General features: G+C 39.0%; 2 protein-coding genes across 2 annotated transcripts; one reads left to right on the top strand and one right to left on the bottom strand.

Moving 5' to 3' along the window:
• Positions 1-274: 274 nt before the first annotated feature.
• nae1 (nedd8 activating enzyme E1 subunit 1) lies at positions 275-6,193 on the bottom strand. Its single transcript, XM_043243069.1, has 20 exons — positions 6,052-6,193; positions 5,624-5,727; positions 5,472-5,532; positions 5,298-5,328; positions 5,136-5,207; positions 4,579-4,658; positions 4,305-4,414; positions 4,054-4,163; positions 3,893-3,955; positions 3,728-3,791; positions 3,556-3,647; positions 3,415-3,474; positions 3,152-3,285; positions 2,946-3,021; positions 2,826-2,865; positions 2,510-2,596; positions 2,247-2,339; positions 1,941-2,055; positions 1,716-1,765; positions 275-535 (listed from the first exon to the last, which is right to left on the bottom strand). Exons 1-20 carry the CDS (start codon positions 6,099-6,101, stop codon positions 426-428), a joined length of 1,602 nt encoding a protein of 533 aa, XP_043099004.1. The 5' UTR covers positions 6,102-6,193; the 3' UTR covers positions 275-425.
• Positions 6,194-7,859: 1,666 nt separating this feature from the next.
• ca7 (carbonic anhydrase VII) lies at positions 7,860-15,816 on the top strand. The gene is made up of 7 exons (XM_043243593.1): positions 7,860-8,063; positions 9,541-9,738; positions 11,497-11,615; positions 11,719-11,814; positions 12,359-12,421; positions 13,111-13,266; positions 14,739-15,816. The coding sequence occupies exons 1-7, from the start codon at positions 8,027-8,029 to the stop codon at positions 14,859-14,861; spliced, it is 792 nt and encodes a 263-aa protein (XP_043099528.1). The 5' UTR covers positions 7,860-8,026; the 3' UTR covers positions 14,862-15,816.
• The last annotated feature ends 7,010 nt before the right edge of the window (positions 15,817-22,826 follow it).

Genomic DNA, 22,826 nt, shown 5'->3' on the forward strand with positions numbered 1-22,826 from the left:
TAGACCGGCATTGAAACGCAGCACTCCACCCTACAACAGGAAATAACTGTAATCTACTCAAACAAACAGCAGCAGCTCACCACAATACAGCTTAGCACATATTTAGAAAAATTATATGACATGTGTAAACAACAGTTCCCCAGCTACTATGTGGAAATGTCACACGTTTATATTAGATAATGTAGGCTGAACGCATAGAGGGAAGATAAATAAATAAAATTCTATGCATCCATCCATCCATCCATATATATTAACACTAATCACATACAACAGCTTTAGAGAAGTACTTTTTATTCAGTATGCAGCATCAGTTCTGGTCTTGTCTTGAAAAAAAGCAACACCACTGATCAGTGCAAGTACAAACAAACTTGAGTGCCAACACTTTTATAGAGGAATGAGGAGCACAACTGGAAGGGACGATTGCTCTAAAGCTGAAAAGTAGCAGAGGTCTGTGACATGGCGTTATAGAGGAACGTGTTGTTGAAAGGTACAAACTGGTGTGTGATGATTTTGATGGCTTCTTGAGCTGCTGATCCTGCAACAGAAGACAAACAACAGGCCCCTTTACAACTGCTGTTGTTAACCTCTGATGATTTCAAGATATGCAATTAGATCAAGGAAACTGGCATTAACTATACATTTAAGGTTGTGCAAATCAAACATATTCTTAGTAATAAACCTAATTGGATGCCCATGTATTTTTTTTTTTCACTAAACCTTTTTGTTTACTATTTAAAAGGTATAGTTCATCTAGAAATGACAACATTATTCAACAAAAGTAATTGTTGAATAAAGTCATTACGTTTGTTTTCTCTGCACACAAAAATTATTCTCAGAGCTTCGTAAAATTAACGTTGAACCCCTGATGTCACATGGTCTATTTTAAACGTGGTAATTGCAGGGTCAGAAAGCGCTCATATTTCATCAAAAATATCGTAATTAGTGTTCCAAAGACGAACAAAGGTCTTATGACATGAGGGCGAGTTATTATTGACAGAATTTAAATTTTTGGGTGAACTACGCCTTTAAGAGTCATACGGTAAAAGTTGATAAAGAGTTTACAGTGGCTGAGTGCAAAAGCACAAGGAAATGTAGAGAAAGAGACGAGGGATTCGGATGGAGAATTCAAAGGTTATTGTTCACTTAGGAAGGGGACCAGATAACATGATTGTTTTTCTTTTAAATTGTGAAAAAAGCCAATACAAAAAAGCCACAGCATAGCTTGGCAACATTAAATAAGCTCCTTCTACAGAAAACCATGAATCATATCAACGTCGGATGGAAATAAACAGAGTATGGCAAAATTTCAAGCCACTCCGTGAGTGACAGATAAGGATTAATTGCACTACATCACTTAGGTAGCTGAATACAAAAAAATGAGAATGCATTAGCATTTACATCTCTATTGAAGGTGGTCAAAATCCATCCCTGACCACCTCCGAACGAGCACCAGATGCACTCAAAATCAACACCTCGGTCATTTACACCTGGCTTTTATTGCGGTTAAGTGCTGTCCGGCGGTTGTATGATTATTTAAAATGCATATAGTAACGCAAGCACTGAAAACGGTTCATTAGCAAGGCCATGTTCGCATTTGTTATACGGTTTGCCTTTAAACTATTAAATCTATATCCTAGCGGATGTCGCAGCGTGCGATATGAATGTTCGATGAAGTATGCGTTTGCAGGATCCCGAATAAGTACATAAACACTCACCTCCCAGAAAAGCGGCGACTGTGTGTGGCTCAGCAGCTCCATAACGGCAGCTGGAAGAAGATATGAAGTAACATTTACACCATTACCCGATTATAAACAGAGGGACCAGACGAACCGGAGAATGCGCGCTTCTTTATTATCAATACTGCAAAACCATTCTTAATATAAATATTTAGTTTGTACAGCTTCAAACCAAAAAGGCTCAACTGCGAACTTAAAACTTACAACTCATGGATGTAGTCGTCTTTCACGTTGACGTTCAGGCTGTACTCCTGTAGAAGACTGTTTACACACAGCTTGAGTTTGTTAATGTCTTCTTCCACCTGGTAATTGTAGACACCTGAGAGAAACCGTCGTAGTCCATCATATCATGGCGACAGGGTTCATATACGCTATCGTTTAAGGGTTTAGTGTCAATGTGTCTGAAAGAAGTCTGTTGTGAAAGCTACACTAGATATGACAATATTGTGAAGTATTGTTACTATTTAAAATAATTCTTAATTATTAATATTTTTGGATGTCTCTTCTGACCTGGGTATCGGGAGTGTTGCTGATAGAAGCGATTGACGGAGCGGAGCATGAGGTACAGAACCATCTCGCTGTCTGTGCTGTCCATACAGGACGCTATGGAGACGGAAAAAACTGCTTAAAACACACACAGCGACACCCAAGAGTGGATATACACAACAATGAAGCATGTTAGCAATTCTTTCTAAACAATCCAGTACAGCAGCCATAACATTTATAAACTGAGATAAATCACGGGCGGACGGAGAACCGCAGAGAAGACGTACTGATTTCATCTTTATTGAAAGTGTCCATACTGTATTCGTCTGCCAGAGACCTGCAGCGCACCACTCTGAGGAAAGCTGCGTTTTTACCTGCGGGACACAAAACACCACACAACGTAGGCTTTACAGTAATTTGTGGAGAAAGCCAACTGTTGAAATCCCCAAAGATGAGATTTCTCTGGAGGTTCTGGTACAACGAACAATATAAACTGATGAAATGAGGCAGAACATCGCAGGATTACGGAAAGTGTTGGGATGTCCGGTAAAGCACAAAAGCAGAAACTATTCTGATCTATGGGAGCGTGTATGCAATACTCACAGAAAAGTTTGATATCCTGTTCAGAGATGCTCTCTGGAGGCTTTGGAGCAAACAGATCGTTAATGTGGTAATAAAAGAGATAAACTGCAGAAGAGCACAGCATGTTGATTATGTAAATACCTTTCCAACCGATTGTAAAAGTGCTTCAACGTGTTTGGACACAGCTGCTGCGTCTTTCATGGCTTTGTCTCTGTAGCTGAAATTGAAAGTGCCAAACAGACGCTATTTTACCGAAAACACACTCAGCGGGAATCAGCCGAAAGCAACAGATTGACAGCCACGACACATGTCTGAGTATGTAATGCTCCCGAGTGCTGAATGCCTACACGTTTTGTAACTTGATGAATTTGTCCGAATCGGCAATCATGTCTGGGATGGTTCCTCGCACGGGTAGCTTTCCGTTCCCCTCGTTTCGAACAAAGTCCCGCACTCCTTGTGCCATCACCCAGAAGGACTGGCTCTGCAATGAGACATTAAAATCAACGATGATCTATAAATTGATATTACCCGAAAGCGAAGCACATAATTTATTTTGTCGAGGACGGTTTAAAAGTGGCTTGTAGGAGTAGTTCTGCGTGTTCTTACTAACCTGCGAGGTAATATTTTCACACTGCTCGGTATTAAAAATGTCCTCCGTCGAACTGGGGACCTGCATTACAGTGGGAAGAGGTCAAATCAAATCATGCGCAAGGAAAAGTAAACTATAACTACAGCTTTTCAGGTGTTCTACCTTGGTGGGGTTCAGGGCCGTGTTCACATTCTTGATGGCCTCCTCAAAGTTCTCTTCGTCCTCGGGCGCTCCGTTCTCATTCGTAAGGATTCCTGAGAAAATACAGAAATTAAGGAAAACCCACAAAAAAAAAAAAAAAAAAACAATTGAAAGGAAAATTGCATTAAATGACCTTCTCTGATGAGTTGTCTGAAAGCTTCCTTTTCCTTATAATTCTTCGGTAACTGAGAGTTGTGCTGGATCAGAGAAGATACACGATGAGAAGGTCTCATAAGAAGTAACTTAGCACATTTAGGGTCTCGTAATTAGAAAGCGCATGAGAAATGTCCAAAATTACCTCACTATACCACTTTTCCAAGTATTTGGCAACAACAATTATCCATGGCGTATGACTGTGATCCTAAAATATACCAAAAATGCATGCAACATTTTTTAAACTGCATTGATTTAAACGTGAACACAGAATACATGCAAGTAAGGACTTATAATCGATCAGACCTTCTTCTCCATGCTGTCCAGGTCGTACGACTTTATGTGGTGTTTGAGCTCGGTGAAAGGCTGGTCTAGTCTCAGGTCTTCTAACGCATTATCTGGATGAGATTCGACCACTGTAGAGAAAGACATTTTCAGACACAGATGTATTTACATAAGTGTTAAAACCACATTGTAGCAAAGTTATTGGATTACAAATGAACTGTCCCACTGCTAATAAAGAAAAATTCTTTGCTTGGTGAAATAGTAACTGTTACCCGTGTGCTCTTTCACAACCAGCCTCATGTAACCGATGAGTCCGTATGTTCGACATACAAGGAACGGCACACCAGCCTCCCATAACACACTGCCCAGCCTCAAACATGTGCTGTCAAATAAACATATAAGACATGCATTGATATGAAGAACCAGCAATGCAACCAATAAAATACTAACATGGGTCTTTTCACGTAACATGTCCGTTTTGGAAATGCATTTAAGAAATCCACGTAAATAATTAAGGAGCAATACGTTGTATTTGAGGGGCAATACCTTTCTGGAAGCTGGACGGCAATTACCAGACTAAATCTGTGAAAAAACTCATGGTCGTTGTCCAAAAGCTTATCAGGACTCTGAATAAACACACACAAAAAAAAAAAAAAAAAAAAAAAGAGATAAAAGCATGAAGAGACTGAACACATTTGCCTGAATTTGTGTAGATCTTAAATCCCTTTAGATGTAAAGGCTTTTGCACTTATATGCACACCGCTGCCTTTAGATTTCAGTATACCTTTGAACTTTACATGAATTTATTCCTGTGATGGCAAAGTTGAATTTCTTATTAATATAATTGTTGAAAACTGTTATCAGCGTTGTCGCTTAATTATTATAATGCATCCTTGCTGAATAAAAGTATTAAACTAATTAAACGTATATTTGTGAATGACCTTTCAAATTACATTTTAATGTTAATCCATAAAAATTATATTTTAAACCAGATATGTCCTATTCTTTCAACGTAACGGTTTTGAGATGCGTCCAAATCTGTGACTGTTTGTATAGCCCTGTATGTACCACAGGTACAACTACAATACAATATTATAACTGACCTCTTCTACAAAGTTTCCAGACACGTCGCTATTGAGCTCCTGCAGCAGTTCAGTAGAAGCCTGAGCCCTGTTCTGTAAAACAAGCACAACGTCATTCAGCATGTGTCACTTTAGTTCACACACACACACACACACACACACACACACACACTCTCTGCTTACCTTTCCAATACTGCAGCTGGTGAGAAAAAAGCTGCAGAACAGATCGAAACATGACCAGAATCAGAAGCATTTTCAATACCATGCAATCTGATTATCCATACATCACAACATAACCAGAAATCTCCTTAAGATTGTTATTTAAAAAAGAAGTGATTAGCAGGCCAGTGACTTTACTTGTTTCCAACATCCTCTCCTGACACTTTGTGGCCATCAACTATGGTAAACGCTCCGATTCCTAAGAAGCAGAATAGACAACCTGTCATCAACACAATGACCTGTATGAACCGATGTCTCGGCCTGATGCTTTGAGATGCTGATATGAATACCTGGCAGCACAAGGTTTTTGAGGATCTCAGTGCCGGTTGCGGTAGCGTTGATGAGACACACGTGAGCATTTTCAAGCGCTTCCTGTCCATGATCTCCCCACAACCTGACACAAACATGTAACGACCAATCAATGACCTGCGTTTAAGGACAGCGATAACTTAATCGAAGACAGACGAGCAGTTCAAGCAGACCGACGCATCCCGTGCTTTCTCGACCAGCGCGGCTGTTAATCGGCTAGATATGAAATGCAGCGTATTGAATAAAAGCACGATCAATCGAGAACGATTAAAGCTCTTGCTGTGACCGACGGGCCTCTATGCATGTCAGCGCTGATACGATTGGAAAGCTCAGAGACAACGCTGGAGGAGAATCGCCGTGCGGGAACACCGCATTGCTCTCTTTGGTCTCAAACCTGACCGAGGTGTACCTGAGCTGCCGGTCGTACTTCTGCTCTTTGCTCGTTTTATGGTCTGTCATGGTCCTCCGTCTCTGTCTGTCTGTGACGGCTCGATCCTGCCGGCACGCCGCTGTTTCTCTATTTGCTGATCGACGTTCGCAGATTCGATTCAGGCAGACTTGTCATTCCTCCGTTTGGCCGAGAGGGGGAGACATTTTCACGCTTGAACGACTTCTCGGGGACTTGTCTTTTACTCCCCTTTTCACAAGAATATGATTTGAATTATTTAAAGGTATCAGTGGGTTGCAAATCAACTTTATTTATTTATTTTTTCTAAACGTTGGCGAATGTGGATGAATGGCTGGCTTTGACAGTCATCTGTGAAAATGTGGGTCAGTTTACAAAAGTCTCACCCTGGATAGCTTTTCTTCACTTTAAGTCCTCAAATCAAGTAACTTCACTTTATCCTGGCAGCTTTCTACCTGAACACCTTTTCAGCAGCCTTCAAGAAACAAAAAGCCACTTCAAATACTGGAATTGACCCAGCAATATTTCTGAATTATATTAATCAAAACAGTAACATTCGGTTGTCAGATTATTTGTTTATTCTCTCCGGTGTCACACTAGTCCCCAGTAAATGCATTAAGCATAAAAGCAACTAATAAGTGCCAATGCATCAAACAAATACACCAACATCATATCATTAACACTTGATTTCTTTCTTTGGGCCGTTCTACCACCGTACCAGGCCATCTCCGACGTGGCATGTGAAGTGAACTTTTCTAAAAACTAAAAGCTGCCTAGCTATTTTGGTGTTATTAATTTAGGAAATTACAGTTATAGAGCTGAGGTAAGCCTCCCAGACAGCGGCTCTGACTCAAACACATTATTTTTCTTGCATCACGTTCAGGTCGTTGTTTTGAAGCGGCGCAAGCATGCTGTTAGACCAAAGTGTAGATGTCTCATCGCAGCGCACTTTTTGCTGGCGTTTAATGTTTTACTGCCGTCACAGCTGTTTTTTTAACATGTGTCCTCGCCTCTCTCTCTAAAATCTGTCATTTGAGTGTGGAAACAAATATCCTGTGGCTACTTGCAGTTATACATTTAAGACCTTTTAGTAAAACATCCTAAATATACCCAGATGCAGGATGATTTACCCCGGCAGGTTTGGTGTCAGGCACCTTAATTTTTAAAGAGCTTCTCAAGTAGACAGTGATCAGACATTAGCATGGGTAGGCGTTCACCCTGAACCACATAATGATCATGTATCTATGGATCATATGGATTTTTCCAGACAGTGCTCGTGTTAATGATTCACAGTAGAGGTAATTTGTGAGGTGATTGTCTGCTTTTGATTTACGTAGACCTCATGCACCAAAAACTTTTAGAAACAACACATTTATTATTATTATTATTATTATTATTATTATTATTATTAGCAGTATTAATAATAATACACACTTTTAGTTATATTATTCAAATTATTTACATTTAATTATTACAATTATTTAAATTAAATAGGCTAAATTTTAATAATGTCTATTCTGAATAAACTTTTCATAATGTCTATTCGTTCCTACAGTAAAGGCGATCAAAAAAGTCAGTATTTGTCAGGAAAAAGTCTTGTGAAGTGCTTAAAGTCTTATATATAGGTGTGTGGGTTAATACACGAGTTTAGGGAAACACCAAGTGAGGGCACAGCGGTGCTCACTTCGGTGTTTTTCTGTTTGAATCTCAGATGAATTGATTGATTGGTTGATCGACAGTTGAACCGTACGCTAGTCATTCAAAGTAAGGCAGCTATTTGAATATTTAACAGGTCCGGAGAGAAGCGCAATCGGCTTTAGAGGAGGCGGGGCCTGCTCGGATCAGCTCGTCTGTCAGTCAATCACAGCGCTCTTTACTCACCTGTTACTGCTGTCATTAGACCAGACCCGCACACCGCTGCCCTCTGCTCCACTCGAGACACTTCTGCGCTCTTTACGACACCTGACCCGAGGGAGCAATGACTGGCCATCACTGGGGATACGGGGACGACAACGGTAAGTTAATTGCAGTCATTCAATTGCCGTCCGAATCCGTTAACGAGAGAGCGTCAAACCCCGAATGTCTTTCCGTTAATCGGTTTTGTCCACTGCCCAGCACCGCGCAGCGACTGTTGAGCTTCACGGTAAAATGCATGCGTTAAAATAAAATAAATCGAATTAATAAATAAAATGTTATTTCTGAAACGCTAGAAACCAAGAATGATACGTCACCGCTACTACAGAGTAGAAACTTTGAAGAAATACATTTTGGGCAGCTTCTGAAATGGGATATTTATTTATTTATTTATTTTTTTGCAGCAACCGTTATATAATAAAAGTTAAAAATATGTATTATATGGATTTATATAAATTGCACGACTAATCATTTTAGCTTGCTAGTTTACGTGGTAAATATTTACCTATTGTTTGACTTTCTTATAATTTAAAGATTTTAATTTATTTTGAATTTGAAGAGAGAAAATACAAGACAGAATACCATTTCAAATCACAGATAAGTCATGAATGATCAGTCAATTTATAATATATATTATTATGTTATATATATATATATATATATCTCTCAGAAAAAGATTTCCTATTAGGAATGTCATTCTTCTTATGACACGAGGTTGTCACCTTTAGTGCCATACGGTTCCGGCCTCAGACCGCTGGCCTGGCTTTGCTGTGAAGATATACAGCTCTGTGGTTCTGCAGCTGGTTTTTACAACCGTCAGTTTGTTGTGAGAGACGGTGAGAACGTGTGCTACGTTCGTGTCCACAAACTCAGAATAAACATACTTTAACTGTTGTCAGCTGGTGTGGCTATCATTTTAGTTTTCTGCTTTTGGTGTGAAGAGATAAGCCAGAATTTTGACTGGAAAATGTCCTTCAGATATCACGAAGAGCGCAGCTTCACTCCAAATGAAGAAATCAGACTATCAAGATTTGAGTAGTATAAATTAGTACAGCCATCCTTCAGTTTTTGTGCTCGTAGCCAATCATTCATAATATGTCCAGTCGTCTGACGTTAGATTTAGTGTTGCATATTTGGTGGCCCGGTCCGCCGTTAATGCGAGATTAGCCTAGTTATCTTTTAAAGGGATAGCTGCTCCTTAAGCAACATCACCAGGAGGTATGTGATTTCAAGACTGACATTCTTCTCCAGTTTAACTTCAAGCTGTTGGGTCACCATCACACTTTTTTCCCCACTATGAAGAAACTTACAAGTAAAGTTATAAATCCCATAAATTAAAAAAATTGCCATATTGGTATCATGATTTCAAGTGGTAAACCTACATTTTAGACATTTAATTTGTCTTCACAAACAACAACAAAAAATCTTTCAAAGTCAAGCTACCTTTAAAGCTCTGACACACACACACACACACACATTAAACACGCTAAGCTGCAGTACAGTAAGTTATGTTAACTTGAAAAAGGTTCACTGTTATTACATTCATTAATGTCTGGATGGTTAATATTGTTTTTCTAGGTCCAACAGAATGGTACAAAGACTATCCCATTGCCGATGGGAACCGCCAATCACCTATTGATATAGTCCCTTCAGATGCTGTATTCGATGCCAGACTGTCTCCCATCTCACTGTTTTACAACAACTGCACCTCTGTCAGCATATCAAACAACGGCCATTCTGTGGTGGTGGAGTTCATCGACTCGGATGAGAGATCAGGTTGGTGTTGGTGGCATAACTTCATTACCACTTCTTTAGGAGAAGAACACCGCTTTGAGCGGCAACATTTAGTCCCGTTTCTTCATATTTGAGGTTTTGCACTTCTGCTTTTCTACCCGCACGGCTCTCATGTTGTGCACAGCCGCTGTCAAACTGTTGCATGCGTAAAATCGTTTTCAGCGAGTGATCAATGGAAATATTAGATTGAAAACCTAAAAAGAATAATTGAGTTTTATTTGAACTAAAGTGGCAAAAAAACGGAAACTTCAATTAAACTGAAAAGAGAGGCTGATCCAAAATATGAATAAAAACCTGTAGCCTAATAATATAAAAACAGTGCTAAAACGACAGCGACCCGTTCGCTCGCAGTGAAAGAAATTCTGCTTAATGTGAACAAATGACCCTGTCATTTTAGCTCTCCTCTTACCACTTGAGGTCTGGAATGTAATGACTGTTATATGAAATGGCTCGCATCAAAAATAGTAACTCTGTTCATCCTGCAGTAATTAAAGAGAGGAGAACTTGTGGTCTGAGCCCTCTTACAGGGAAACCTATTACGTAAGATCTAATATAAGTCTCATGTATCCCCGGCATTTGTCTGTTTCAACCTCAAACCAAAGTTTAATCTCAGATCATTTATTACACCGTGTTGCAAACGGCATTTTTGATTAGAAGCAAAAACGTGCTGCTTTCATGCATGTATCTTTTAAGGAGCTAATGCGATGGTGATGCTCCCCGCGCGCGCCTCGGGTAATAAACATCTGTTTAGTTTTGATTATCAAAAATCAGTGGCGGTCACCCTCGCTTGACATTGGCGGTCTTCGTCGTCATGAAAGTTTATTATTTGCATGACTTGGTTTTAAAGCCATATCAGTTTACTTCTGATTCGTGGTTTTCGGAGCGCACGCACGCAGACGTGTTCGGCACTAAACTGAGCGCACTTTCGCATCTTATTGCACTTGCAAGCTGTCTCTCGAGGTTATGTCAAAAACAGGAGTTCGCACAAGCACACTCTGTTATGTTTGGGAACGTCAAAGCTGTGAAAGAAATCATACGCGTATATTAGATGTGTATTAAAGTGACAGCAGCGTTAGAGTATGCTGCTAAAATGAATGAAACAACAAAAGAAAAGCAGAAAATTAGTCACTGTTCTTGATTGGAAAAACTTTAGTTGGTAGGGTGGTTGTGAATTTTATCTATCAGGTCCCTTTTAAAGATGGGAAGCTTTTAAAGTTTCCTCGTGAATCATCCGTGTCCGTGAGAAAGAGGTCTGGGCAATAAGCAAGAAAGGAGAGGTTGGAGACAGACTCATGGTTCCAGTGGTATAACAGATTATTTTATTTTTTTTTTTTACTTTGTGCTCTTACTCAGTGAACTGAACTATAGTGGTTAGACGCCTTGGGTTCGCAAAACACCAAGCACCTATTTCAGTTACGCGTTTTCTTTGCATTTTGAGCAAAAGGCGATATACACGCAAGTAAGGGGGGCGTTCACACACAACATGTTTTTGCATTCCTTTGTGCTGCTTTTCCATAGTTTTTTTTCTGTATGTAAACCTGAAGATGTGTTTGACTGTTGCGCTTGCGTCTCACATCTCTTGCAGTTTCTCGTGCACGAGACAGCATTCTGAAACATTCAAGCTTATGTCTCTATACCTTGTATACGATATTCATTCCTGATATTTTTTTTGGGGGTGGTTAAATGCAAAAACACTCTCAGCGTGAATAACCCCTTAAACCGCTCTTTCCTTTTTGTCAGTGATCCGGGGAGGTCCTCTGGAAAACATGTACAGACTTAAACAGTTTCATTTCCATTGGGGATGCAAGGGTTGCAGCGGCTCTGAGCATACGGTTGGTGGAAAAACCTACGCTTCTGAGGTGAGGGGGCAGGACACGGGCTTTCTGTCTGCTCTGTGTATTATATTTGTTCACACAATCTTCATTATCCCGATCTTTTAGCTTGAACTCTGTCTCTCTCCAGCTTCATCTGGTTCATTGGAATGCCATAAAGTACAAGTCTTTTGGCGAGGCAGCAGCAGCACCTGACGGCCTGGCTGTCCTTGGCATCTTTCTGGAAGTTAGTCAGCTATTTTAAAGAAATGGTTTGCCCAAAAATGAACCTTCGCTGAAAACGTTCTTATCTTCAGGCCATCCTGATTTTGTCATTTCATTGTTCACCGGTGAATCATTTAGCAGTGAATGGGTGCAAACAGCTGATAAAAACATTACAAAACTCCAGTCAGTTAATTGTAAAGCAAAAAGCTGTATTTTTGAAGGATTATTGTGGTGTTTTTCCAGTTTTTCCTAGTGATGTACTGTAATGCTAAACTTCTCCAGATCTGTAACGATGAAGAATCTTGGGTGGCCTGAGAATGTGTTCATTTTCACCAGTTTTTGGCAAACTGTACTGAATACATAATACTGTAGCAAAAGCGTGTGATTTGTATTGGAATCAATCACATTATATGATTTAGGAGGATAAGAAAATATTTTAAAAAAAAAGTTTCGTAGGAAAATAAGAAAAAGCTTACATATATAGATCTATAAAAATGTACAGAAAGACAAATATCCTCAGTGAAGGGCATACTGTACCTATTCTAATAATGTTTTTTTTGTTTCAGACAGGTGATGAGCACAGAGCTCTTCATCAGATAACAGATGCCTTGTACATGGTAAAATTCAAGGTATGTGTATTTATGCAGTAAATTGGGGGAAAAAACAAATTTATTTACGCTATTTTTGGGAGAATGCATGAATGAATACATTAAATCAGTGGAGGTCTTCAGGTGGCTTCCCAAACAAATGCGGCGCTTTAGTCCCCTTTTTTGCATCTGATTGAATTTGGAAACACCCAGATGCCTCTTTGCATGTCATTTAATTTGGAAATATTTGTCTTGAAATATGTTAATCATGTTCTAGAGATTCAAATCAGCTCCTCTAAAAGGTTTTTTTTTTTTTTATTTATCTCTCTCTTTTTTTTTTCCAGAATGTCTGTGACACCACCACAGATCAGTGGTTTTGTATTTTGAGTAATTCTCTGTTTATTCAGCGTTCATTTATCCATATTTATGCATTTCTGAATGAACCGAATTCTGTATTTCCGTTTATTTTCTTCAGCACGTGTATTCGCTTAATAGTTTTTAGCTTAATTTAGGACCCTAACAAAATATCTTTATATTTTAGAAAACTAAATGCAATACATTTAAGAGTTGGTCATTGGAGGAAAAAAAAACTGCGCCAGTCTGCCACTTATCAAAATATTGTGGCATGTGTCATCTTCACTATATTGTGGTTACAGTCCTGTTTAGTCCGTCTTTAGTTCCAAAAGGCTCTGCATTACAGTTCCACAGTTCTATGCCTTTTTTTCTTGTAGGGAAGTGTTGCTGATTTTAAGGGCTTTAACCCAAAGTGCCTTTTGCCGAACAGTCTGGAGTACTGGACATACCCAGGGTCTCTCACCACTCCTCCACTGTATGAGAGCGTCACATGGATTGTGCTGAAAGAGCCTATTTATGTGTCAGAGAAGCAGGTGGGTTGCTTTAATAATTGTAATAATTTAACCTTTTTATTAACTTCTACGTAAACCGTACTGCTAATGATTGCCACGACCATCATCTGGTGTATTGACATACGTCGGTTTATGAAAATGAATGGTTGTGGAGGGAGATGGATGTGGGAAGCTCATCGGTGGTGATGTAAATTAGGGATGGTCCACAGCACCCCGGGGTGTCGGTGGTGACGGTGAAGCTGGTCAGAAATGATCTCATCTGCTGACACTCTCGCATGTCTGATTTCTGCCACTGATCATGCGTACATAAATGGTTTATATACTTGTGTTTGTATAGTATACACTATGCGATATTAAAAGTGGATCAAAATCTTACATCAACGTTGTCCTACAGACCGGTTTGTTTTTGGTCATTTTTTTGGTGACGTATATTTATACAATATCGGTTAAGTGGATGTATCTTTGTTTTAAAAAAAGGTCTGATTGAGGGAGCAGAACTTAGTAGACATTTTGTAAAGAGAGGGTTCAGCTCGGTTTTAGTTCGGACGAAATGTACAGGTCTTGTCGAAACGAAAACACATCTGAAATCCTACAGTGGATCAGACACCCAATAGAAGTCATTTTAACCCCAGCTTATATTGATAGAAACGACTTGGCAGCTTTTAATCAGCAATGATGCATTAAAATGGTTGAAAGACATGCAACGAATGAATGGTGTAATCAAAGAATGGAACGAAAAAACTATTTCAAATAAGTGAAATTTTTTTTTTAAACTTCACCTATATCATATCATACCATATATACATCAGTTTCCACAAAAATAAGCAGCACAAATATTCCTAAAACCTTTAATAATAAGGAAGATCAGCAAATATTAAATCAAGCATCCTATGACTAAAGCAATGATTACTGAAAATATAACTTTTATTAAAACGCTTTAAAATGTAATTTATTTCAAAATTTAATTTACTGCTTTGGTGGCATTATTTCACACACAGTTTTACTGTACTTTTGATAAATGCAGCATTAGTGAGCAGTACATTTTATTTTATTTTTCTACTGACAGCAAACTTTTGAATGGCAGTGTATGTCCTTTTGCTTTGAAGTATGATATTACCAGATTTGCATTTCAGATCCATAGGTCTTTGTCCATCTGAACGACTGCAGTGGATTTGGTCCCGGCTCTTGTCTAGTCCCTCAGACTTTGAACTAGGAAATTAAATTAAAGTAAGCGTGAGCAGTTTGGCATGTTGGCGGCATAGTCGTGACAGCGGCCTAGTGTGTGTCTGGCATGAGGCCACAAGACTTTGATCTCGTACAGCTTATTAAAATGATTGATGAGCTATAAGTAGCGAAAGCTCAGGAGATTCACAGCGTGGAAAACCAAGCCTGTTACATAAGACTTGATGCCAAAGTTGATTTCTTTTGCCGTGCAGCGCGTCACTTCGCCGGGTCCCGTCTCACGCGCTGTTTTTCATGCTTTTTGGACTTAGATGGGAAAGTTCCGGACGCTGCTGTTTAACGGAGAGGAAGAAGACGACCGAAAACGCATGGAGAACAACTTCCGACCACCACAGCCGCTGAAAGGCAGGAAAGTGCGGGCTTCTTTTAAGTAGCCCGGACCACCCCTTGTGATCAACTATATACTTCCAGACTGCTCTAGAATCACCTCTGAGGTTGAAACGTGAATATAAAAGGGTGTGGGGTTTGTTCGGTCGTGTCGCTCTCTGTCTGCTGCTTAAAAGGTTTTGGCCGGTGACCTCAAACGCGGTTTGACTTTGACATTGATCTCTTTGAATCCGAGGCTCTACATTTTTAGATCCACCTGATCAGGCTCGTGCAAAAACAGATCCTCGTTGCAGGTGGCTGAGATAGTTGCGCTTCCCAAAGGGTCCGAGCTGATGGGGTCTGATAAGCTGCATGGCTGTCGTCTGCTTTCTCACTGCTGTAGGAAAGGGTCAGTAATCCGGGATCCTGACTTGTAACCCATTGTTAATGTTTGATATAGGGCATGTGTGGTGTTATTTAAGCTGTTTGTAGTAAGGTGCTTCCGGGAACACAGACCTGGTGGTGGCAGGACTGCACTCCATTATCGCTGAAAGTTGCATGAATACATGGAAATGTCTCGGTAATGTATGTAGATAGCGTTTCTGTTCACCTGATTTTTGTGACTCCATTAAGTAAGTCTCTCACTCATTGTAGTCGATGTTCTTGTGCTGTCAGCGAAGCCTTATAAATGCTCTTTCAATAATAGGAGGGTGATGTTTGGGGGTTGAAGTGACTGATGGATCACACTGCTCACGCTTTAAAGACGGTTTCCTATTATTAATGTAATTCCTAATGGAATCTCTGGCATGGAGTATAGGAGTGTTACGGGAGATCTCGGAAGAACAGGTCAGAGCTGTATTAAGACTCAACTCCTGGACGACATCCAGCTGAAGCGGCAGGGATTTTCTTTTGGGTGTTTGGTGGCCGGCGTGGTTTCATATACATTTTGTATTGTATTTAGTTTTTATGTTCAAAATAAAATGATCAACTATGTACAAAATAAAATTATTTTAATAACCCGTGTGTCTTTGTTACTGACACGATTTGTCACTGTTTTTATTCATTAAAACGCTAGTTTTAAAAAAAGGAGCAGTTATCTGGATTCAGCCAGAAGAGATACAGGAGGGGAAATGGTGAGAACATGTCTCCACACAGAATTTCCTTCAAAAAGGACCAGCCGACCTTCTAAGAGCACATTGCAAAGACAGCTTGATCTTGCAGGTTTGCATTACACAACATCAGAAAGATTAGGCTCTTCCTATCTCGGTATGCTGCACAACTTTTTGTCCAGTCCCTTGTTCATTTCGAGGTTGGACTACAGCAGTGCTCTTCTGGCCGGACTTCCTGCAAGCACAGTTAAACCTCTACCCAGTGTTTTAGAATGCAGCAGCACGACTGATCTTCTCCCAAAAGAGCACATGTTCAAGACATTGATGTTTGCTTATAGAACAGCCACAGGTGTGTGTGTGTGTGTGTGTGTGTGTATCCTTACCTTACCTTCTAGCTTGTACTTATTTGAACAATGCCTTGTATTGCGAGCACTTCTGTTTGGATGAATTGCTTTATATTCCCCAGTTGCAAGTCGGATAAAAGCGTCTGAAAAATTAACAAAAACAAAAAAAAAGAAAATCCCCAGTTTTCCACCTTTTTCTGAGCCTATGGCTAAGCTTCCGGTTCGAGGAGAACTACAACAACGTGGTAAACGGTAAAGCAGTGTGAACTAAAAACCAGTGTGTTCATAATTATTATTATTAACACGATAAGACACATCAAAATGAACAAAGGGCTTGGAACAAAATGAGTAAATAATGAAAGAATTAGAATTTTGGGGGTATTAACTTTTTAAGACTATATTGGCTGATTTTTTTTTTTTTTTTTACACAGACCTGTTGCATAACATAATACCCCTTTTAGACATAGGCTAGTGTTTGAAGTAAAGAGTAAAGAAAACACTATACAAAACTTGTTGAAACAGCAAGTAGGTAGACTAATAACTTTTGACACGTGTGCACAGTTGAAACCCCCGCCGTGATTTTTTGCACCGTGAATGCGTTTTAGCTTCTCTTCAATTGTGGAAAATTTGAAAGGCATGCGTCTGTCCTGTAAGAAGATGTCGGCTAAAGTTGTTTTTTATTTATTGAATTTTTTTTTTGCAAGGCAAGATTTTCATTTTACCATGTCCCTTCCACAATAAATAACTTTTGATCCATTTATGATTGTTAAACGTACCATATATGCAATCGTTATTCTGTGCTCTATAAATAGATATAATTTATGACTACGTGCCATACAAGGCGTGGGAACATGGCGTTTAGTTGTACAGTGTTAGGATACAAGTCACATCAAATGATGTTTTAAAAATATATTTGTGATATTTCAACTGTAATGGACATGTTTTCTAGTATGAATATTAAAATGATGACACAGCATGATGTAAAATATACGAGGTGGTAAATTAGGTACAGTTAATATACTCATAGGTCAAAAAAGATTAGAGGGTTAAAGATTATACGGGTATGTATGTGAGGACGTTAAAATATACTGTATGTATAGTATAAAACCACTACACTTAAGTACCTATAATACTAGAAAGATGTCTGTGTGTTTTTTGCATGTAGGTTAGATATTGCAGTGTAGTCAGTGAGTGAAATTTATGTGTTATTCCTGTTACAGGATGCCCCAGTACAGAATTAGGAATTAGGAGAAATAGGGGAATGCCAGCAGAACCTTTAGAGAGGGCCTCAAAAGTAGTAGAGGAGGAGAAGTCTATTAGAAAAGTAAGTAAAAAATGCAGAACTGTAATTTATTACATTTCCAATGAATAGTTAGCCAGCTTTAGAGCATTAAAAACGGGTGTCCCTTGGTTCTGTTGCAACTGTATATGGGTACAGGTGAGACAAGAAAGCATGATGCATGGTATTTTAGTACACAAGGAAAAGAAATATCTTGTGAGAATAATAACAATAAGCATCTAGTTTTTGTGTAGTGATGGAAAAAAGCAAAAAGTGTATCTCTGCATGGCCAGCTGCATAAACTTAGCATTTAGGTCAAGACTGGCTTATGAACTAGTTTGACCAAAAAACAGTTATCAGCCAGGGGGTAATCAGTCTTACTTTCCCAGTGCAAATAAGACCAATCTACCTTTTCATAACTGCAATATGATCATTCTTGAAGAAAAAAAAAAATAGATGACTGACTTTTAAGACTAGTCTAAATAACGTATGCAACCGGTCCCGGTTCTTTTTTTACCCTTGTAAGATCACAAATGAGTACTCCACACACACACACAAACTTTTTCATGGAATCTAAGCCAAAGTCCATTTTGTCTTTGTCTATGCAATGGTATTTGATCTCAAAAAGTGAGTTTGCATAGTCCTTGATTGTTCTTTCTCCACTGTTTGTATTAATCTGTTTTCTGTATTCATCCATACAGTAACATGCCAAATGTCTGATGAAGAAAAAAGTAAACTTGCAGCACAATAATCACACTGATACCCATTCATTTATTTTAACCAGACAGTTGTCTCCCCTTTGTAATTTATAAGTACAGAACCATCTCTGGCGCCCTCATACGGTGATAAATGGATCAACAATAATTTCCATTCAGTTTGTAGATGCCATCTGTGGTGCTCTCTGCATTCACATGCATTATAAGAAGTGACACGCATCTTTAGACTGAAATAAATACCTGGGTGAATTTCCCTTCTTATAGCCAATACATGAAGACATGTTAAACCACTGACCTGCTAAGTTGCATGGTAGCCTTATCTACCAATAATTAGTGATGACAGATTTATATTCGCGTTGGCTAGTAGCCTACTCCGAAAACTAATGTCAACATCAAGTGGTCTTCAGCCCAGCTCTACATGTGTGATTTATGTGATACCATAAAAACTTAAACCCTATAGCCCTATCTGCAGTGAAGCTTCAGTATATTAATTCAGTTCAGAGATTTATATAACCTACTGTACATCGCATGCCTATATAAAATAAATCATAAAATAAGTCTGTACTGTCACACAATTAGCAAAATCTCTATTACCGTTCCTATATAAAAAAAACATCTGCTCATCGCATGCAATAAACTGCAAAGCAACCAGTTCTGTCCTCAAGAGTTAATTTGATTTAGTAATTAAGTCACTGTCCTCTCAAGTTACTGCAGTGTATACTACAAATGTATTTTATTTTTAACAGTACTACATATATGTACACACCACAAGCTTTTATGCCTTTACCAAAAACTCTCCAGCACGCGCGCTTAACACGTTTTCCCGTAACAGTCTCTGTTCTCTGCCGTTAGAATCGACAAAGACTGGATAATGTTTAACCTCGTCGATCTGTGAGTCACCGTTTTCCTGCAGGGAGCAGTCTAAGTGTCTTAGTGTGGAATATTCAATAGCACAGACTTGTTCCGTCAGGTAATCAGGCCAAGGCTCATTACACCGGGAGAGAGAGGATAATAAGGAGGACCGAGGGGTGCTCGCTGTTTACCCAGCTATGTGCTGCTGTGATACGCACACGAGACACGGGGCAATAATAAAGTCCGGAACATTTAGCTGGTCTTGACATTTTGACTCTGGGTCTTTCCTCGGATGAGACATTTTTTTGAGACGGCGTGTCAAGGAGGTGCGGAGAAAGCCGTCCGTTAGCATCCGAGCTGGCACAGATCTGGACACTCAGTTCCAGACACAATAGTTTTCAGCCAATCGCCCGTTTACTATAAATGCCACATGACAAGTGTTTTAGGAAACAGTATATTCACTTATGAAACAAGTTTCTGTTACAGTACCAGATTTTTAAACAGAGAAAGGCTCCGTGATGCCAACGTGATGTAATCTATACAGCAAGCAGCTTTCAGCTTCCGGCAGGCATTTTTTTTTTTAAAAAAGTTATTTATTGTTTACCTGCATGCTATTCAGTTTTAGTTTTTGTTTCATATCTCAGTGAAATAATAAATTCGATAACAAGAGTTTATTAAAAAAACTATATGAATATGCTGTAAACCACACACAAATACAGCTGTAAAGTGCTTTTTAAAAATTATTTCACTTTAAAAGGTTGCAAACACTGACATTTTTGCTCAATACTTATTTTCCTGAAGGGTGTCCGTACTGCAAATAATTATATTTTAAGTGATAAGTTATCAATAAAACATTAATTTAAAAAAAATAAATAAAATGCATTTGTTAGTAGTCAAATGTACTAGCAATTTCAATACAATAGCAAATGTACAAAAGTAACACTTTGCACTGGGCATTACATTTTAAAGAAGATTATAATATATATTTATATATATATATATATATATATATATTATATATATATATATATATATATATATATATAATAATTTTCTTGTAAAACTTATTCCAACAGAATGATTTTTAACAGTTGGTGTGATTGTCACTATCCAGCAGATGGCAGCACACAGCTACAAACCTCTTCAGTTTTAGGTTTAGACAGGCGCCGTACGAAGTCTTCAGTGAATTTAATTTTTCCAGCAGGCGCCCTAGACGATCTACTTATTTTTATTTAATAGTCAGGACGTGTTACATTAGCGTACTGTATTATGTTCTACGTTTGGACTAATAAAAATAACAACATCGAACCTATATCTCATTCTGTATTTATAACTTCATACACACTTCCTTTCTCCAAGGTCATGCGTTTCCTGATGACATCATAGTATCCGATAGTGTGCGTGAGGCGATGATGTCATGCGTTCGGTTGCTAAGTGATCCCAGGTGGAGCCGTATCCCCGCTGCCTTCGTTGTCCGTTGTCCGTCATTCGAGCGGTCTGATTTATGGAAATGTTTCTGTTTGCAGCTTCATTAAGAATGAATGAGGCTGGATGTCTAGTATATATTTAACATATTTGCAGAAATAGAATTCCCAGAATAGCCGCCGAGATCAAGGATACCTGAGCAAGCACAAAACGTATGGCTGCAATCAATGCGTCATGTAACGTAAACCGCATCTGGACGCCATAAAAATAGCAGCAAGCTGATATTTTGGGTAGCGTGGATATCAATAATATCAACCACTGTCTCAATCTGAGAAATAACCAATATCGCCCGAGGGAAACCAAAGCAGGCTGTAGATAAGATCACAAACCCCTGCTTGTTGGTCGTTAATAAGAGACATGGTCACGAAAATAAATGTAATGAAATGTTATGGTGTATGCTCTTGATTCTGTTTATCTCTCAGACTAAGAATACTTTTTATCCATACAATGTTAATGGTCACCAAAGCTATCAAAATATCTCCTTTGACAGTCATAGAGGTTTTATCTGTATCCCTTTAACCTGCCGTACTTATACGTGAGACTCCGAGACATTTCATTTTTGTAATAAATATTGGTGTAGAACTATCATCCTCATTTTGTAATATAGAATGCTTCATGAAAAGAAAAAAAAAAAAAAAACTTTTGAAAAGCTTGAAAATCCAACCAAAGTCTGCTGCAGGCTATGCTTGATCAGAGACTGAACTGTCCCTTTGAGTAGAGAGAGATTTAGATGAAGCAGCTTGAGTGACTAGTAATCGATATCAAACTTATATTCAAAATATTTATGCTGTCCGTGAAAATCCATATTTCATCTGCAACAACGTTGCGAACTTTTTTATAAAAGGTACATTTGGCCGTTAATTTTAAATGCACCGTTATGCAAACACATGGGAAGAAATCTGCGCTTGAAACACCAGCGACTGGCAGAGATTTCTCTCCGATGTGGTGGGGAATGAAATAAAATAAACGTGGAGGACGCTAACTGTGACAAGATGATTGACGGGGCCTTCAAACAGTGACGAGATGCACGTTAAAGACTGTTAAAGATGCAAAGCTTTGCTCTGCTGGTATTATTTTAGGACATGCTAAGTGTGTGTACTGGAATGCGCTTTAAGTGATATTTTGTATTCATCTTTTCGCAGGCGAGAGTGAGGAGACGGTAACTGTTTGAGTGTTAACTGCAGGGGGCAGTCAATGTAGGCCAGGTTAAATTCACCTCACCACGTCACCTCTTGGGCTGGTGTTGCCATGGTTACAAACAAACAATCTTCACGTCTATATACCTCCGAACAAGCGATCTTTTGTCTTTTCGCGTCAGATGAATAAAAGGAAACTGAAAAAGTCACACAGGTATTTTTATTCAGGTAAGCTTCAGTGAGACCAGTCTTCTCAGCCTTGATCTCTATAGCGTTCCTGCTCTGTCAGATCACAGCTCAGCGTGACCGTCACCATTAGTCACAGCACTCAAGCTATATACGCTGGAAGCATGTATGATTACTAACTTATCATAGTGGTCCCTCGTTTGGGGGTCAGGGGTGGTCCACGTATACCATCTGACGCGACGGACCGGGTCAGTTACCAGCAGGGTATATATTTACAGTCTTGGCTGGCTTAGTACGAGCCTGTCCTGCTAAAATAGCATTGCTGAGAAGCGAGAATCTTGGCAGGACCTCAGGCATGCCTGTTTCATGTATGTACTGGTAATTCTGGCAGAGGTGCTAAGAGAGGTTGTTGATTCCCCACACGCAGTTTTCATTGATGAGAATTGCTCTATTGCAGACCCGGATGCCATCATCGGGTTTTTCCCAGATTATTATGGTGACATGGCCTGGACGCACTCTGATGGCACATCGACCAAATGATATCGATTCACTGATTCATTGTCGAACCATTTGAATCAGTATCATCATAGCAACCAAATAGTGAAGCAGTCGTAATGTACGTTATTACTGGCAACGTAAAGGATATTCAAGGCTGTATGATCATGACGTTAGGGTGTTCCCCTACCTCCAAATACTTTGGAAAGGTTTAGAACGCAAATGTGCATTACTTCAAATTTTTAGGTCTGGGCTTTGAAAGTAATTTTACAATTCAGTTTGTCTCTGACAAGCTTTTGATTTGATTTATGATTTTTTTTTTTATTTCAGTTTAACTACATTTAAATTTAATATGGCACCCTCTGTACCTATCCAATGAAATTTTAAAATGAAAGGTTAGAATTTTATGGGTTTTTTTAAATAAAACTTTA

Source organism: Puntigrus tetrazona, chromosome 7 (genome assembly GCF_018831695.1).
Source record: "Puntigrus tetrazona isolate hp1 chromosome 7, ASM1883169v1, whole genome shotgun sequence".
Taxonomy (NCBI): Eukaryota; Metazoa; Chordata; class Actinopteri; order Cypriniformes; family Cyprinidae; genus Puntigrus; species Puntigrus tetrazona.

Bases quoted from the DNA above. Each gene is read 5' to 3' on its own strand.
- nae1 (XM_043243069.1), bottom strand. From the start codon at position 6,101: ATGACAGACCATAAAACGAGCAAAGAGCAGAAGTACGACCGGCAGCTC. The intron at 5,728-6,051 runs GTACACCTCGGT...TGTTTGTGTCAG, and splicing joins AAGTACGACCGGCAGCTCAG to GTTGTGGGGAGATCATGGAC. The intron at 5,329-5,471 runs GTAAAGTCACTG...TCTGTTCTGCAG, and splicing joins GGAGAGGATGTTGGAAACAA to CTTTTTTCTCACCAGCTGCA.
- ca7 (XM_043243593.1), top strand. From the start codon at position 8,027: ATGACTGGCCATCACTGGGGATACGGGGACGACAACG. The intron at 8,064-9,540 runs GTAAGTTAATTG...TTGTTTTTCTAG, and splicing joins GGGATACGGGGACGACAACG to GTCCAACAGAATGGTACAAA. The intron at 12,422-13,110 runs GTATGTGTATTT...TTTTTCTTGTAG, and splicing joins TGTACATGGTAAAATTCAAG to GGAAGTGTTGCTGATTTTAA.